This window comes from Rutidosis leptorrhynchoides, chromosome 9 (assembly GCF_046630445.1).
Source record: "Rutidosis leptorrhynchoides isolate AG116_Rl617_1_P2 chromosome 9, CSIRO_AGI_Rlap_v1, whole genome shotgun sequence".
In the NCBI taxonomy this organism is placed as follows: Eukaryota; Viridiplantae; Streptophyta; class Magnoliopsida; order Asterales; family Asteraceae; genus Rutidosis; species Rutidosis leptorrhynchoides.
The window spans coordinates 234,680,898-234,699,268 of NC_092341.1; the positions used below are offsets into that span (position 1 = coordinate 234,680,898).

The window sequence follows — 18,371 nt, forward strand, 5'->3', positions numbered from 1 at the left end:
TCAAAAACGAATTTGGTAACCAAAATCGGTTAAAGTAAAAAATGGTTAACATTTTAACATGAATTTAAACCAAACTCCATAGTTATGGAGCAAATTGAACAATTTTAGACAATTATGTTAAAGTTTATTTTTATATTTATGATTTTTTTTCGATATTTTCACATATATTTTTTAAAATTTAATATTTAAATGTATACAGTACAATCCGATTAATCCCCGAATTGGCGATTAATCTTTCCAAAGTCTCGACCGATTAATCTCCGAATAGCGAATTTTGCAACCTTGGTAGTCGGTATCACATTTCCAGTTATAGCTTTTGGCTTGTTTTACTTTCTAGTTAAACAGGTTCTCACCTTGGTGTAACCGTTTTGTTTAGGTTTGTGTTGTTTGGTTATGGCTCATTTTGGATTCGTTGTGTCGGTTGTACTCGTTGATTTTTGGATCCGTTTATATGTTATTACCTTTTTTGAGAAAAAAAAACTCGGACATTGCTTAACAAGATGGCTAAAATCCTACAAAGATGATCAAGCTTTGCTGAATCAAATCTGAGAGTGACGAGGCATTCTAAAAGCAATCAATTAATCAAGGTTCCTAAGCCAACACAGATGATAATGTACATAAATACTAGTAATAACTTTGTACATTGTACAAGAGGCTACAGGCTAGTACAAATATATGGTCATCATGAATATATAAATAGTTAATGGCATGAACCTTCCAACTTTAAAACATCTACAGCTACACTACTTACAACCACATTACACTTTGAGGTGCTAATTTTGACCCGAAACGGAAGATGAAATCAGCTGGCTAATTGTGACCCAATCCAATCAATTTACAAAGTGATGATATTTAATTTTGTCATATCAAAAGCACAACAGAGTAGTACTTCAAATATATATGTACTTACTATTAAATAATAAAAGAGAAAATTCAAAACAAATCTTCTCAAACGTAAGACTGGTAATCAATAAAACTTACAATCAAACTCAAGAAACATTAGAATAAACCTATTGTTTGAATATAACGATGAGCTTTCATGGTTCTTCCTTCGATCGTTGTTGGGACATCAAACAACTTGTTATAACTCTTTTCCAAAAGATTATAACTTCTAATCTCACCCGGAAATTTCAGCACCAAAAACGTATCTCCTTCCTTTTCACCTCTAACAACATCTAAAACTTTGAAAAAACTATAGTCAAAATAGTGAGTTCTCAAGAACTCAGCTAAAAACTCTTCAATCAGAATTTGGAACATTACAACCCAGCCCGAATGATCGCTCATCATTTCATAAATACGTAAGTATAAACCTCCTTCACATCTAATCATCACCACCATATGAAAATGTCCCCGTGATTCCCCAAAGTAATAGACAGTCTGCCCTGCATAAGGATCAAGCGGACATAATAATTTCAACTTTTGCAACTTTTCTTCTTCAAGATTAAAGTAATATGGGTGCCACGCAAACAAACCAAAAGGAGCCCAGTAAATACCCCCATCAACATACGCTCCATGTTTAAAAGTAGGCGGATAATTATATTTTGTGTAAACGTCACTTAAAAGCTTCCATCTCTTGATATCAGATGAGTAAATCTGAACTCGTAATTCACGTGAAGTTTCAATAATATACATACAAACGAGTTTGTAATGTTTACCTTCTGTGGGATGATACACCAGACCCACAAAACGGATACGAGTACCAACTGCACGGCCTTCTTTAATTGATTGAACGATTTCAAGTTGGTTTGTAGTGGGATTAAACACGTAGTATTCACGAGCACGTTCAATTTCTTTCACAATGCTGCATAGCAGTAATCCATTACAAGATTGCACGATTCTGATACCATGAGAGCTTGGATGAAAATATGGACTACGACGAGAAAGGGGACAGTTTTGGTTAGGGTTTTTAGTATCATAGTGGACGTAAGAAGAACCGTAAAAAATACCATGTACGCGTAAGACTGAAAGTCGGTCGTACGGAAGGGTGAACTCGCGGTGGCTTAAAAGCGACTGCCAGTGTTTGGAGACGGATTTAAATCGAACAATGGAATCAGCCGGAAGTCGACTTAAGATTTGAATTAGAAGATCGTCGTTGTAATCGATTAATTCTCTCGATTCAACCTGTTGATGATGATCATCGGACTCATGTGTTTTGCGAGTATTATTAATCCTTCTGAGTTTGGTTCTTCGATTCACCATTATATTATTATCAGAATTCAGAGTGACTAAAAAATTCGAGAACTGATTAAAATTGCAAATCTAATTAAACGTTTAGGTTTTATAGATAGTACGTAGTTTGTAACGAAAGTAACGTGGAATTATTGTTGTATAAAATCAGTATATGCGGATGTATAAGGGTTAAATTCTCCACACATAATTATTATTAACTCATATCTATCTATATATCTATATACTCTAATTAACCACTAAAATGATGACATAATCATTAAGTTAAATTACCTTTTATTTTTCATAATAATAATGTCATAATTATATATTAACTTAATTAAAAAAATAATACAAAATCTTTTATAAAAGGAAATATTAATCTCTCCTAAATTGTAATTTTATTTTTCTAAAATATTTAAAAGACATTTATTATTAATAATAATAATAATAATTATTATTAAATATATAAATATAAATATTCAACTTTGAGCGAACTTTATGTTTGTAAAATCAACAAGTTTCTTAGTCGGAATCCGTGGTTCCATGTGGCAACAAGCTAAATGACTTTAACCTTTACATTCACTTAATACCTAAAACATATCATTAAACTGTTTCGTTTAAACAAACTCGTGTTTCCACAGGTCATTTCACTAGTTAATATTTATATTTATCTATCTATCTATATTTAATATTAAAATTCTATAATAATAATGTTATTATTAGGCTAATTCATTTGTTAAAAAAAATTAAAAAGAGAAAAAAAATCTAAGCATGGTGGGTGATGTCATTAATCTAAATAATTTTGAATTAAAATTAAATCTGATTAATTAATTATTACAGAGTATTATTAAATCTTATTAATAATTATTTTAATTATTAAAATTACATAATTTTAAATTATTTTAATAAATTATTTTGACTTGAGTACGAGAAGGTATAAAAGTTAGGCAGAAGTAAACCAATTCTAAATTTATATTTTAATTTACATTTTAAAAAATAAAATGACAACCAATATTATCTCTTATGATTGGATGTGGATTGTTTAATATGCATTTTAGTTGTTTGATGAAATGTTCAGCTGTCGAGTTTCTTAGTTGGACTATGTGGTTCCACGGGTCATTAAACTAAATAACTTTAACATTTAAGTTCACTTAATACCTAAAATATATCATTAAACTTTTTCGTTTAAACAAACCCGTGCTTCCACGAGTCATATCACTAGTTTATATTTATATTTATATTTCTATCTATCTTCTATAGTTTCTATTAAAATCCTATAATGATGATGTCATTATTAGGCTAATATTTTTGTTAAAAAATCAAAAAACAAAAGAAAAAATTCTAAGCATGGTGGATGATGTCATTAATCTAAATAATTTTGAATTAAATTAATTCTTATTTATTAAATTAAATTCCTATAATGATGATGTCGTATTAGGCTAATTATTTTGTTAAAAAAATAAAAAATAAAAGAAAAAAATCTAAGCATGGTGGATGATGTCATTAATCTAAATAATTTTGAATTAAAATTAAATCTTATTAATTAATTATCATTATTAAATCTTATTAATACTCCTTCCGTCCCATAATAAGTGTCCTGTTTTGACTTTTCAAAGTCAATATTTCGCAACTTTGACTTTAAATATATTTATTTTTATAATATAATATTTGATAAAAATTATATGAGTGGATTGAGTTTTATATGTACTTTTTATTGGTATAAATATCGTCAACTATTATATAAAACAAATAAAAATATTTGAGGATAAAGTTGAAAAGAATTGACTTTAAAAAGTCAATACATGACACTTATTATGAGACATTTTAATTAATAAAATTAAATAATTTTAATTAATTATTTTGAATTGAATACGAGAAGGTATAAAAGCTATGCAAAAGAAAACCAATTCTAAATTTATATTTTAATTTACATTTTTAAAATAAAATGATAACCAATATTATCTCTTATAATTGGATGTGGATTGTTTAATATGCACTTTAGGTGTTTGATGAAATGTTCCGCTGACGAGTTTCTTAGTCGGACTCTGTGGTTCTACGGGTCATTAAACTAAATCACTTTAGCATTTACGTTCACTTAATACCTAAAACATATCATTAAACTATTTCGGTTAAACAAACCCGTGATTCCACAGGTCATTTCAGTAGTTTATATTTATATTTATTCATACTCCGTATTTATATATATTTATAGTATAAATATTTGTTTTTTTTTGGGTAATGGGTATTAAAAATAATAAAAGAATCAAACGGTGAGGTTCGAATGCTACTAGCCAGCCTAGCAACCAAAAACTAACAACCATATGAAAACAGGGGTACAAGACCCTGAAATCACAATTCACAAACACCGTCAGCAAAATAGGAAAAAGAAAAAAACAGATTAAGCAAAATGCCTTGCTGCTTTCATCTTCTTCACCTCACTTGTATCCTTGAACTGTAGAGACATGAGCTTCAAAAGAACAACGTTAAAAATAGCATTAGAAACCTGCTCCTCTAATCGAATTTTTGATTTGAGTAGCCCGCAGTTTCATTCCAACCAGATATTATATACCGAAAGCAACAAAACAAAGTTTTGCTATACGCAATAAGTTACGAGCAACAACAGTAATTAATGGTGTATCCTATTGTATACACGCATAAAAGGCATAATGATTGCATAAAATTACCATCAGAAGCACTGAGAATAACAATTTTAAGAGATTGACCGTCCAGCGTTCTCCGCTGTACAGGCTGCTCCGTCATACGTAAGCCCTGAAGGCCGCCTAGCGCGTAAACCCTGGTCGTAGAACGCCACCTTTAGCGTAAATTTCGGATCACGAATAACAGAACGTATCATCATTTGACACGTGTCCCCGAGCAATCTGGTGGATCTGACACTATAAATAGACCCCTTGGGTCGTCATTTTACACAGTTCAGACATTCTGGCAACTTTGAGAGCTGAGACTTCACTTCTCTCTCTCTAATTTCTCTCACTAGAAGTCATCCGGCTAGCACTTCTACGCTTTGTGGACGACGGATTGATTAAGCCACCCCACAAGTTTCTACACTTGTGAACCGGGTCTGCAGAGATTATTTCCCAAGGGTAAAAATCAATCGGCAACACTCCGCCTTCCTAAAGCTAGGTTACTTCTAGTATCTTGTTGACACACTAAGCCTTACCTCATAAGGAAATAGGTGTTAACAATGGCACCATCCACTAATGCAAAGAACACATGAAACGGAAAAGGAACAAAAGCAACTGAAGCTCCATTTGTACTTGAAGCAGTCAAAAATCCATCAACTGACGACATGATCACTATTGAAGATGTACCTGTTCCGCCACTAGATGGTACGATTGAAGAAACAGTTGCTGAAACTGCAGAAAGGCTTAAACATTTGGCAACTAATTCGGAGAAAAGGCTGGTAATCGAAGAAACGACAACCAAAAGTGCAGAAAGACTTCCAAATTTTGTTGCTAATCCAGAGCGACGACCATTGATGCAACCACGGCGATGTCCATCATTTATACCTTTTCGGCGGATGGCGGATGGCAAAGACAAGCAAATCATGAAAAGGCAATCTATATCAAAATACAAGTTATCCAGGCTACTTGACAAGCTGGGCAGTCTTATTGATAATTCTGGGGATGAAAACGACTTGAGCTATGATAATAATGACTCTGATGATGAAATTGATAAAGATGAGTTCATGTCGGAGAAGCAGGCAGTGTTGCTTTTAAATGACATCCTTAAGCAGACAGCTCCGGCAAAATATAAGAAACGCTTAGCGCAGCCCGCCGTCTGTGTTGTGGCTGTAGATAATTTCTTCGCCCTCATTACTGGAGAGTGATAATGCTAAAAACGAACATATATTTCATAGCATTATTTCTCAAGAAAGACAAGCTTTTAGTTGCAATTGTCCTATTTACAAGTGATATTCATTTAAATAATAAAAGGTGAAGACAAAAGGCAGATTCGAAGAATTGAAGACGCAAACGACCAAAAAGCTCAAAAGTACAAAATACAATCAAAGAGGTTCCAATTATTGATAAGAAACGTCTCAAAATTACAAGAGTACAAGATTCAAAACACAAAGTACAAGATATTAAATTGTACGCAAGGACGTTCGAAAATCCGGAACCGGGACCAGAGTCAACTCTCAACGCTGGACGCAAAAACACACATCTTTTTCTTCTCCTCATTCATACGTAGTATATATTTATATTTATATTTTAATTTTAATTTTAATTTTAATTCTAATAATAAGGGTATGTTAGCGAATGTTGTAAGGGTGTAAGTCGAAATTCTGTCCGTGTAACGCTACACTATTTTTAATCATTGTAAGTTATGTTCAACCTTTTTAATTTAATGTCTCGTAGCTAAGTTATTATTATGCTTATTTAATCCGAAGTAATCATGATGTTGGGCTAATTACTAAAATTGGGTAATTGGGCTTTGTACCATAATTGGGGTTTGGACAAAAGAACGACACTTGTGGAAATTAGACTATGGGCTATTAATGGGCTTTATATTTGTTTAACTAAATGATAGTTTGTTAATGTTAATATAAAGATTTACAATTGGGCGTCCCTATAAATAACCATTTACACTCGATCGGACACGATGGGCGGGGTACTTATATGTACGAATAATCGTTCATTTAACCGGACACGGGAATGGATTAATAGCCACTAGAATTATTAAAACAGGGGTGAAATTATGTACAAGGACACTTGGCATAATTGATAATAAAGTATTAAAACCTTGGGTTACACTCAGTCGACATCCTGGTGTAATTATTAAACAAAGTAATAAAACCTTGTTACAGTTTAAGTCCCCAATTAGTTGGAATATTTAACTTCGGGTATAAGGATAATTTGACGAGGACACTCGCACTTTATATTTATGACTGATGGACTGTTATGGACAAAAACCAGACGGACATATTAAATAATCCAGGACAAAGGACAATTAACCCATGGGCATAAAACTAAAATCAACACGTCAAACATCATGATTACGGAAGTTTAAATAAGCATAATTCTTTTATTTCATATTTAATTGCACTTCTAATTATCGCACTTTTATTTTTTGTTATTGTATTTAATTGCACTTTTAATTATCGTAATTTTTAATTATCGCAAGTTTATTTTATCGCACTTTTATTTATCGCAATTTCATTATCGTTATTTACTTTACGCTTTAAATTAAGTCTTTTATTTATTTAATATTTTACATTTGGTTTTAACTGCGACTAAAGTTTTAAAATCGACAAACCGGTCATTAAGCGGTAAAAACCCCCCTTTAAAATAATAATATTACTTATATATATATTCGTATTTTTATAAATTAAACTAATATAACGTTAAGCTTTGATTAAAAGATTCCCTGTGGAACGAACCGGACTTACTAAAAACTACACTACTGTACGATTAGGTACACTGCCTATAAGTGTTGTAGCAAGGTTTAAGTATATCCATTCAATAAATAAATAAATATCTTGTGTAAAATTGTATCGTATTTAATAGTATTTCTTGCTAAAATTTAATAGTATTTTATACCCCTTAGCTTTGACATCAAGTATTTTTGGCACCGCTGCCGGGGAAATTTCTTGGTTAAAAGCCGAAAGCGCAACGCTAAAAAGAAAAAAAAAAAAATTTTATTTTTAGTTTACTTTTATTAAAATACGCTTTTGTAAAAAAATACGTTTTAAATATTCGAAAATATAAAAAGAAAACAAAAATATAAATATTTTTAAGAGTTTGTTAAATATTTAAGTTCTATAAAAGTTTCTTTATATTTATTTTATAAAAATATAAGTTTTATTTAATTTATAAAAATATATTATATAAATATTTAAAATAGAAAATTCAAAACAGAAAAAAAAAAAATATAAAAACACTCGGGCCTGCTACTGTAGCAGCCCATAACCTGGCCCAAAACCTCAGCTCATGCGATCGCATGAGCCCGAAGGCATAAACTCATGCGATCGCATGAGAGTGTCTGACACGCCAACAGGAAACCCTAACTGCATTAATTACGGGTATTATTATTATTATTTAATAAACCCTAATTAGGTTTTATTATTTAATTAGTTATTAGTTTTTAGATTTAATTTATATATTTAGTTTAATTAGTTTAATTAAATTTTAAAATTAATAGTTTTATAAAATAAATAATATAAAAATAATATTTTTATAAAAATTGTAATTTTTACAACTTTTAGTATATTTTTATATTTTGTCCCCTTTTTAATTGTTTTAGCGTAACTTTTGTATTTTTCGCTCGTATTTAGTTTTAAGACATAGTTTTTGCCATAGTTATTTTTATTTCTAGATTTTTACGCTCTGCCGTAAAATCCCTTAAGTGCTTTTTCTTTAGACTAAGATATAGGTGCTTTAGAATTTTGCGACGCCTTTTTTAAGTTTTAGTTCATTTTTAAGATATTGCCATTTAGGATATAGTTTTACTTGTAAGCTTTAATATTTTTAGAAACCTTTTACCTATGTATCAATTATCATTCCAATTAGTAATCTCAATTTGCGATTATAATTTTAAGTTAGTGATAGTAATAAGGTTGGGTTAGTCGAGTTTTTTTTTTAAGTTTTATAGTCATTTTTTTTTTCTTTCTTATTTTTCGACGCCTTTTATTTTTCGATCTTTTCTTTTTCGACCTTTTTCGACGCGCTCTTTTTCTTTCTTATTTCTCGCCATTCTAGTTTTAGGACATAGATTTTTATTCTACTTCTTATCTAAATTTCTTAAAATTACGAAAATTTATTTTAAGTGGTTAAATTGATAGACATCAAAATTTTCTGGTTCGTAGTAATAGTTGAATTTGTACGTGGACCGGGTTATTAGAGCCAAACAGTCCTCAATTACATTGAGACCAAACGAATCCTGCCCCTCTGCTTCATCTTTTGGCTATTCGAAACGTGGGCAAAATCAGAAAAGTCTATTAATTGGATAACTTATATAATTTTTTCTTTCCTTTTAAAAACTAATAGGATATTCAGTGAATGCACCGAGCAAGACGTTTACCACCTTTTGTACGTTCACCACCTGTAACTAGATCAAGACATTTAGCAAATATTACCGCCGTTGATTTTTCTTTAGAATCGTCATCCAGTCGACCAAGTACTCAATTCAAATTTCCGATAATCCATTTTTTGAACCCGACCTCACAATTGAGAATCCGGAGAATATTCAGGGACGATTCATAGATCCTGAACCATTAAATTTTCCTTCGGAACAACCAATCATTCAAACAGAGATTGTTGAGGAACGAACCATTAAATCAGAATCCTCTAGTGATTCGGATTCAACAAATTCAATTATGGAGAATCTGGAACCTTTAAGTATGGAAGACCGAATGAGAGCTAAACGTACTGGCCAAGGTCACGCAATTACTCATCCAGACATTAATGCGCCAGATTATGAAATTAAAGGACAAATTCTACACATGGTGACTAATCAAAGCCAATTTAGTGGTGCGCCGAAGGAAGATCCAAATGAACATCTTCGTACCTTTAATAGGATCTGCACTCTATTTAAAATCCGAGAAGTTGAGGATGAACAGATATATCTCATGTTATTTCCCTGGACTTTAAAGGGAGAAGCCAAAGATTGGTTGGAATCGTTACCTGAAGGGGCGATTGATACATGGGACGTTTTAGTTGAAAATTTTCTTAAACAATTCTTTCCGGCATCTAAAGCCATAAGACTTCAAGGAGAAATTGTTACGTTCACACAGAAACCGAATGAAACTCTATATGAGGCGTGGACAAGATTTGGAAAGTTATTAAGAGGATGTCCGCAACATGGTTTAGACACCTGTCAAATAGTACAAATATTCTACCAAGGATGCGACATCACTACAAGAAAAGACATAGATATAGCAGCTGGTGGTTCTATTATGAAGAAAACCGAAACTGATGCTTATAAAATTATTAATAACACTGCTCGGATACCAACTGAAGGGTGTCCAAGGATGCAAAATTCTGGTTCTCTAAGACCAACGCTCGGATACCAACTGAAATGTCCCGTTCTTATTGATTAAAAACGTTCCATATTAATTGATTTCGTTGCGAGGTTTTGACCTCTATATGAGACGTTTTTCAAAGACTGCATTCATTTTAAAACAAACCATAACCTTTATTTCATCAATAAAGGTTTAAAAAGCTTTACGTAGATTATCAAATAATGATAATCAAAAATATCCTGTTTACACACGACCATTACGTAATTGTTTACAATACAAATATGTTACAACAAAATAAGTTTCTTGAATGCAGTTTTTACACAATATCATACAAGCATGGACTCCAAATCTCGTCCTTATTTAAGTATGCGACAGCGGAAGCTCTTAATAATCACCTGAGAATAAACATGCTTAAAACGTCAACAAAAATGTTGGTGAGTTATAGGTTTAACCTATATATATCAAATCATAATAACAGACCACATGATTTCATATTTCAATACACATGTGACGACCCGGAAATTTTCGACCAAATTTAAACTTAACCTTTATATGTTTCCGACACGATAAGCAGAATTTGTAATGTTGAATCTCAAAAAGTTTGGAACTACATTCATGTAATCAATTACCCTTTGACCGTGTTCGACGATTCACGAACAATTATGTGTATATAGATATGTATATATAATATATAATATTAACTGAAAACATTAACAAAGTATTAGATATATGATACTTTACATGAACATATTTGTTTCAATATATTTATCGACAGAATTAAGAGATAATATCAAATGATTGAATTATCAGATACATTATGATATGATTACGGGCCTATGTTATGAGGTCCACTATGATTTAAGAAATCTATTCTTTTTGACAACTCATTACTTAACCAGTATGATAAAGATAACGATATTTATATTTTATTTTATTAAATATATATAACGATTTAAATTAATATTATATATATTTTTTATACGCGTATTATACGTACATAGTTTTATACTTTTACTATACTTTAACTTTACCTTTACTTTACTTTTACTTTACTTTAACTTTAATAATTCATACTTCAATAATTCACTTTAATAATTCATACTTTAATAATTCACTTTAATAATTCATACTTTAATAATTCACTTTAATAATTTATACTTTAATAATTCACTTTAATAATTCATACTTTAATAATTCACTTTAATAATTCATACTTTAATAATTCACTTTAATAATTCATACTTTAATAATTCACTTTAATAATTCAAAAATCTATTATAAATAGAATTTAATAGGTTTCATTATTTCATAGAAACTTGAAAATATATTTCTCTAAACTCTCTCAATCGAATTACATATATATATATTTACTTAGTATTATTTCAAGATATTATTAGTATACATAAAATACTACGACGGAGTTATATTCAGACGATTTCAAAATAAGTTTTCAAATGGGATAGAGCTAAGGAAATTATGGGTTATAGCTATGAAGGTTATGGGTATTGATCGAGGGTATTGCTCGTGAGGTCAACCTAACGTTTATCATTTTCGTTGCGTCTACGTAATTTCCTGCAATATTGAATGACAATATTGATACGTGAGCATTCATATCTTATCTTTTATATATTAATAGTGTATCCCTGACTAGTGCTCGAATATATATGATTATGCATGTTTGTATGCTTAGTTTCGTCGTTAAATAGTTTATGATAAATCACGAATTTGATACATATGCTACTGAGATAAGTTATATGATATGCATGTCGTTGAAAAGCTGAAGAAAAAATTAATAACTTTTCATTTAGAAATCGTGTGGTTTCGATGAACGGATTAAACGATATGGTCAACTGAATTATCATTAATTTTAATATTATTATTAAAACGATTATTATAACTGTTATCAGTTGATGTTATTACTAAAATTATCTTTATTACTAAAAATTAATATTTTTATTGAAACTATCATTTTATTATTTTTATCATTATTATTATTATCAATATTATTTTATCAAATAAATATGCGTACAAAGATATTTTTATCACACGTAATGTAATTACATTAATAATACATACCACTATATTTTTAAGATATTAAGTGAATTTTATAAATTTTATTACTTGAGATATATAAAAGTATATTTTTATCATATATGAATTTTAATATAAATTTTTATTTATTAATAAATGACTTGTATTATTTAGTATAATAAGATCTGATAAATATATTTAAATATATAAAACTACTATATATAAGTTATATAATAAATATGTATAGATTTTGGAAGTCATTTTGGGTCAAGTTGACTTTTGTTGACTTTTGCATGTCGGTCTCGAGCATTAGGATTGTGATACACTACGACTTGACCTAAATTGTTAGACAGATATTGTGACGACCCGGAAATTTCCGACCAAATTTAAACTTAATCTTTATATGATTTGGACACGATAAGAAAAGTCTGTTAGGTTGAGTCTCAAAAAGTTTGAACTGTTTCATATATTCAATTGACCTTCGACTGTTCTCGACGATTCACGAACAACTGGTTGTAAGTAGATAAATATATATTTCAATATATATAGATATGTATATATTTGAAGTCTAAATTTAAAATACTATATGTTTTAGTTAACTATGTAAAATAAAAAAATAAAATATAATTACTAAAATAAATACATATATATATATAAAGTATATTAAAAATAATTATTTAATGATTGTAATACTCATTTGAGGTTCCAATTGATATTAGACAAGTTTAATTCGAACTTATATGATTTTTAAATAAACGGTGATACGAAAATGAGTTCTATAAATTTTAGGCTTACTAAAAATGTATTTAGGATCTAGTTATTAAATTTTAGAACTTTTATATTTTTACCCAGAATTGAGAGGGATAGTTGATGTAATTTTTTTTATTTAATAAATTAATGATCAAATTTTATACCTTAATGACCAAAATAAATAAAACTATTTAATTTAAAAATATGGGATTTTTCCGAAGACTCTTATTCCGCCTCTAATTATCAACAGAGCACGAAATATAGTCCGTAATAGAATGTCGGTAGAAAAAGCCAATTCAGTAATGGCTTTTCTATTTGAGTTACAGCTGCACCCATTTTCACATGTTAAACTTTATTTAGATTATAATATTATTATTAATTATTAATATATAAATATATATTACATATTATATATCTAATTGGATATATATATACTTGATACATATTACTACAAGCATAAAAACTACCATTTTCAATCAAGTTGAGGAACCATCGACCACCATTTTCACTCACCTCTGCAACCACTTCCCATCACCATCACCACCGACACCACATCTCTCTTCTCTCTCGCATCTCTCTCCATCACACCTTTTTCTTTCATAATTCTATGATAATTTCAAATCAATACAACCAAACCCACGACAATCCTACATCAATCAAACCACCACCATGACACTAAGTACCGGCAACCATCACCACTCCAATCCACCACCATTCCATCGATACATTTTTTTTTTCTTGCTGTTGAGTTAACCAAAGAAACACCACAACCTCCTAACCGGCATCCTTATAACCACTCTAAAACCACTAAGAATCATCCCTAACTCGTTTTAACCAAGACCGATTTAAACCCGACAAATCATTCATGTGTTGTTGCTACTATCAACAAAACCACCACCTTTAAATCGTCATCGACTACCATCACCAAGAACTAAAATCGCCACCTTGATCTCACACCATCCGCCACCTTTTCTTTTCTTCTTCCTCTCATTCTCTTTCTCTCTTCGCGAATGACCATCATCAACCACCACAAGTCACCACTTTTCATCACCTTTGGATGCTATATATATAACTGAGAATCACCACCATAGAACCACTATAACTTATATCTCTCTCGTCCCTCTCTTTCATACATTCGTGACCAAGACTTGACCCATCATATCTCCACTTATTTTTTTTCTTCTGCTTGGCAAAACAACCACCAACTAAATCATTTTTAAATTGTTTTCTATTGCCATCAAAAAGCCGAATTACAGCTGGTCAAGTTAGGTAAATTTTTGTAATTGAATCATGATATAGATAGTGGGAGATGACAAGGAAGTAAGGGGTGATGAAAGTGATAGTAGATAATTAAAATTAGGAAATGTATATGGTGGGATATAGTCGCAGGGTCTACTGCAGCATGTATTTTTTTTTTTTTTTTTTTAACGAATCCTTCAATTTTTCTTGTTGGGATTCGATTTGAAAACAACACGATTTAATTTGGTGGGCTAAGAACTAGTTACAGTTGGGCCGGTCGATTCTGTAACGACCCGACCAAAACCGTTATTGACGGCGTCGTTAACTTAGGTCCCGTTGCGTGGTCGTAGTCCCTATATGAGACTCGTTTGACCAAAATTATGTCGCGTTCATTTGAAAGGTACAAAGTTTAGTTTAACAAACGGATCGACAATAAGTTTAAGTTTACAAAGTTATAAAGTATGAATGAAATAACTTGCGACATAATTAGTTTGAAACCACAGTTGCTATAAATAGCGTAAGTAAGTAGACAAAAGTTTGAATCCAAAAAAATGCTATCCCTAGCGTATGCATGCATGGTAGACTCCAATCAAGTAATCAAAGAGTGCGGAAGCGTGTAACAAATAGCCATGTGAAAACCTGAGAAAACATAGAAGAATCTGTCAACGCAAAAACGTTGGTGAAATCATAGGTTTGAGTAAGTGAGTAAAAGTAAAGTAAGTCGAACCACAAGATTTGCAAAGTTGAAATAATAGTAGTACATTATAAAAGTTAATATTCACGAGCACCCAATTATCAAAGCTTAACGTTCCGTCCGTTGAATACCCCATCAATTAGTGCTAGAACAACACTGTTCCCGAAAATATATTTCATCCGTAGACGGTAGCGAACCGTCAAGGATGAGGGTTGTCAACCCATATGGCCATATAACATAAGTTCTCGCTTACACCATCTGATGTAACTAATGATAATCGGATTGATAGCTAGTCAAACATTTCACGTGAAAAGGGACATAATGAGCAGAATCTGGCCAGACCCATTTGCGCGCCGCGCGGGGTGAGGTGCGCGCCGCGCACCATGCTGTTCAGCTATTTTCTGCAGTTTTCAACTTATGCACGAATCCAACTTCAAAAATTCCTAACTCACAAACCGCAAATCTCCTAAACATGTATCTTATATCGTTGGAAAGGTATTTTAACAAGGAATACAACTAAACACTTTTCATAGATCATAACCGACAATTTCCAAATCGAAAACATCATCAAAGTTCATCATTTTCAACCAAAAATCAAAGAAACGCATTTTATGATTCGGGAACTTTTAACATACAAATGATATGCTGTTTTGAAGGTAATAACGCATACATTGCAACTAGACGCATATTCCAAGTTTCAATAAACATTTACTACGTCAAAATCACTAGCCACGTTATCGTTTCAAAATCAATTTCGACACAAATGAGACTTATGATTCACTAATCAAACGCTAGCATACATCACACCATTTCGAAGCTATTTACGCATACAATTTAACTAGTTAACTAGCATACATTCAAACAAGTGTCTCAACTAGCATTCAACCGCATCAAGTTCCTACCAAAACGATAATCGATTCACCAAAAACACATTTCATGTTATTGAGCTAGTTTTTCATCATCCAACATATCAAAACGAAGCTAATGAAGTAACTAACACTTTTAACACATACACTTTATCTTATAACATCATTTGAGCAACCAAAACTCAAGATTAAGCTAGACCCATTTGGGTGTTCATGTCATATTTTTCAAAACACGAAGAACGAGCATACAAATTACATACACGACATCCCTACGAGCCATAGACACTAATTAACCACTTGACAATTCTAAAAATGAATTTAACAAGTTAGGGTTTCATGAGAAATTCTTACCCCATGCCATGAGACTAGTATCAAATCGAAGAGGATGAAACGAGGATTCCAAAAGTACAATTTGTTTTGATGTTTGATTCCTTGCTTGAATTTGGATGATGATTGAAGATGATGAAGAATTTAGGATGGGAGTTCTTGGTTGAGAGAAAAGAAGAAAGAAAAAGAAATTAAATGTGGAGGATGGTGGAGAAGTAGTTGACTTAGTCAACTACTAGTGAGTAGTTTGGCCATTTGGTAAAAATGGTCCCTCAATTTTAAGCCGGGTGCGTAATTTAACCAAACGAGATATTTTAAAACGCTAGAGTAAACGAGTGGTGTTAAAATTGAATAGCGGAAATATTACGAACGTTAGTCAACGGAAACTACGAATTTAAATAACGAAAGATATTATAAAAAAAGAAGACGGTGTTAAAATTAAATTTTAACGGAAAAAAACACGGGATGTTACATTATCCACACCTCAAAAGAAATTTCGTTCCGAAATTTAGTTGAAAGTAGTAGTTGTTGAATCTTCATCGAGGTCTTGTGTTGCCGATTCTACGAGTGAGGGAAGGTACGTCCTTGGGTATTTCAACGAACCTGAAGGTAGGGGTCGTATGTTGTTTTAAGGTTTGGTTCCATGATTTTATGGTTTCCAGTCCTCCTAGGAAGTGAGGTTTATCGTCGATAGTGAGTTCATCAAAGAAGATAACAAGTTCTCGTTTCACAAAACACGTCTTTGAGTTGATACATCGAATGTAGGATAAACGGAGACCCAAAATGAGTCGGAAAAGTCTAAACGGCTAGCGACGGGTCCAAAACACCCCAAGAATTTAAAGGATCAAAATATCGCGGATTTAGCTTCCTACGTTTTCCCGAAATGGATTGCACCTTTCCAAGGTGCGACTCTTAACGTGACGCGGTTTCCCACGTGGAATTTGAAATGTTTACATCTAACATCGGCGTAGCTCTTGGTGATTACGAGTCGCGTAGGGTTTTACCTGAATATGAATAAATTTTCTCGGTTGCTCATGAATAACCTCGGCCCCGGTGAATTGATCATCGTTTACTTGGTTCGACAAAGGAGAATGACGTTTCCGGTCACATGTGGTTTCAAAAGGAGTGACGTTAAAACTCGAATGAAAATCATTGTAGTACGAGGATTCGGTTAAAGGAAAATACTTTTCTCAAGTAAATTTGAAGTTGGTAATACAAACTTGTATTATGGTTTCCAAGGTTTAAATCGCATGTTTGTTCGGTCCGTCGGGTTGTGGATGGTACGCGGTACTCATGTCTAAACGCGGTCCCGAGGCTTTTTGTAAGGTACTCCAAAATCTAGAAGTGAAACGAGGATCTCGATCCGAAACGGGGTACATTTCCCTAAGCATATTGAACAAGTTTGCTAGGAATTGAAAACGTTAGCTAGGATAAGTTTCTCAAGAAAATTCGCGTCGCGGAAGATTTATCGGTTTCCAAAAACGTTCGTCGGGGCAAGTTCTTATCGGGTTTTGAAAACGATTGTTAGGACTATCCACCCTCGCGGCGAATACTTGTATGACGTGAAGAGTCGCTCTCCATTGAGAATTTAGAATAAGGACCTCCTGAACCGGAAGTACGAGGGTGATGCAAGAGAAGTTCCCGCCCCGATGTGAGCATAACGAGTAAATTGTAGTTAGTCAATAAGACTGCGCGAGGACGAGCTAGTATACCCGTGTGACATACGGTTGAAGTCGAATGGAATCGGTAATTCATTCGGAAGCATAAATATAATTTGACAATAATTGAAGGTGTGTCCCCGGTATGGTTGTTATAAATATTCTCGGAGTTTTCGGATGTCCAAACCTGAAAAGATGAAGTCATGTACATGGCACATGGTGGTGTTTAGGTTGATCGAGTCTAACCACCATCACGCGTCACTAGAACTTTGGTATGTCTTACCGTAATATAACTACGTTGATCGAGTGTAGTTATATTACGCTAACTCATACCTCCATTCCCACATCACTCCATAGATTCAAGTTCGTGTCATCGCGAAAATCTAAAATAAACAAAATGTAACGACGTCTCAAACGTGACTCGTATTAAATCGAAAGAGTTTCTACAACTCTAAAGAAGCGTTTCCCCGTGGGAAGTGTATAAATGATTGTTCACGTCAAATCGGTTCGATTCAAACAATAATGTATTTAGGTACGAAAAGAGTAACGAGTCATGATAACGAGTAGTACGCAACCGTAGCGATAAACAGTGATGACGATACTCATCTAGAGTAGTGACGGTGACTTTACAATACTCATGAATAGTAAGATGAGACGGG

At 32.1% G+C, this 18,371-nt stretch overlaps 1 protein-coding gene across 1 annotated transcript; it reads right to left on the minus strand.

Annotated features, from left to right (window-relative positions):
• Positions 1 to 999: 999 nt before the first annotated feature.
• LOC139868594 (F-box protein At5g07610-like) lies at positions 1,000 to 2,199 on the minus strand. The gene has a single exon (XM_071856929.1). It carries the CDS (start codon positions 2,197 to 2,199, stop codon positions 1,000 to 1,002), a length of 1,200 nt encoding a protein of 399 aa, XP_071713030.1.
• Positions 2,200 to 18,371: the final 16,172 nt, after the last annotated feature.

Bases quoted from the DNA above. Each gene is read 5' to 3' on its own strand.
- LOC139868594 (XM_071856929.1), bottom strand. From the start codon at position 2,199: ATGGTGAATCGAAGAACCAAACTCAGAAGGATTAATAATACTCGCAAA.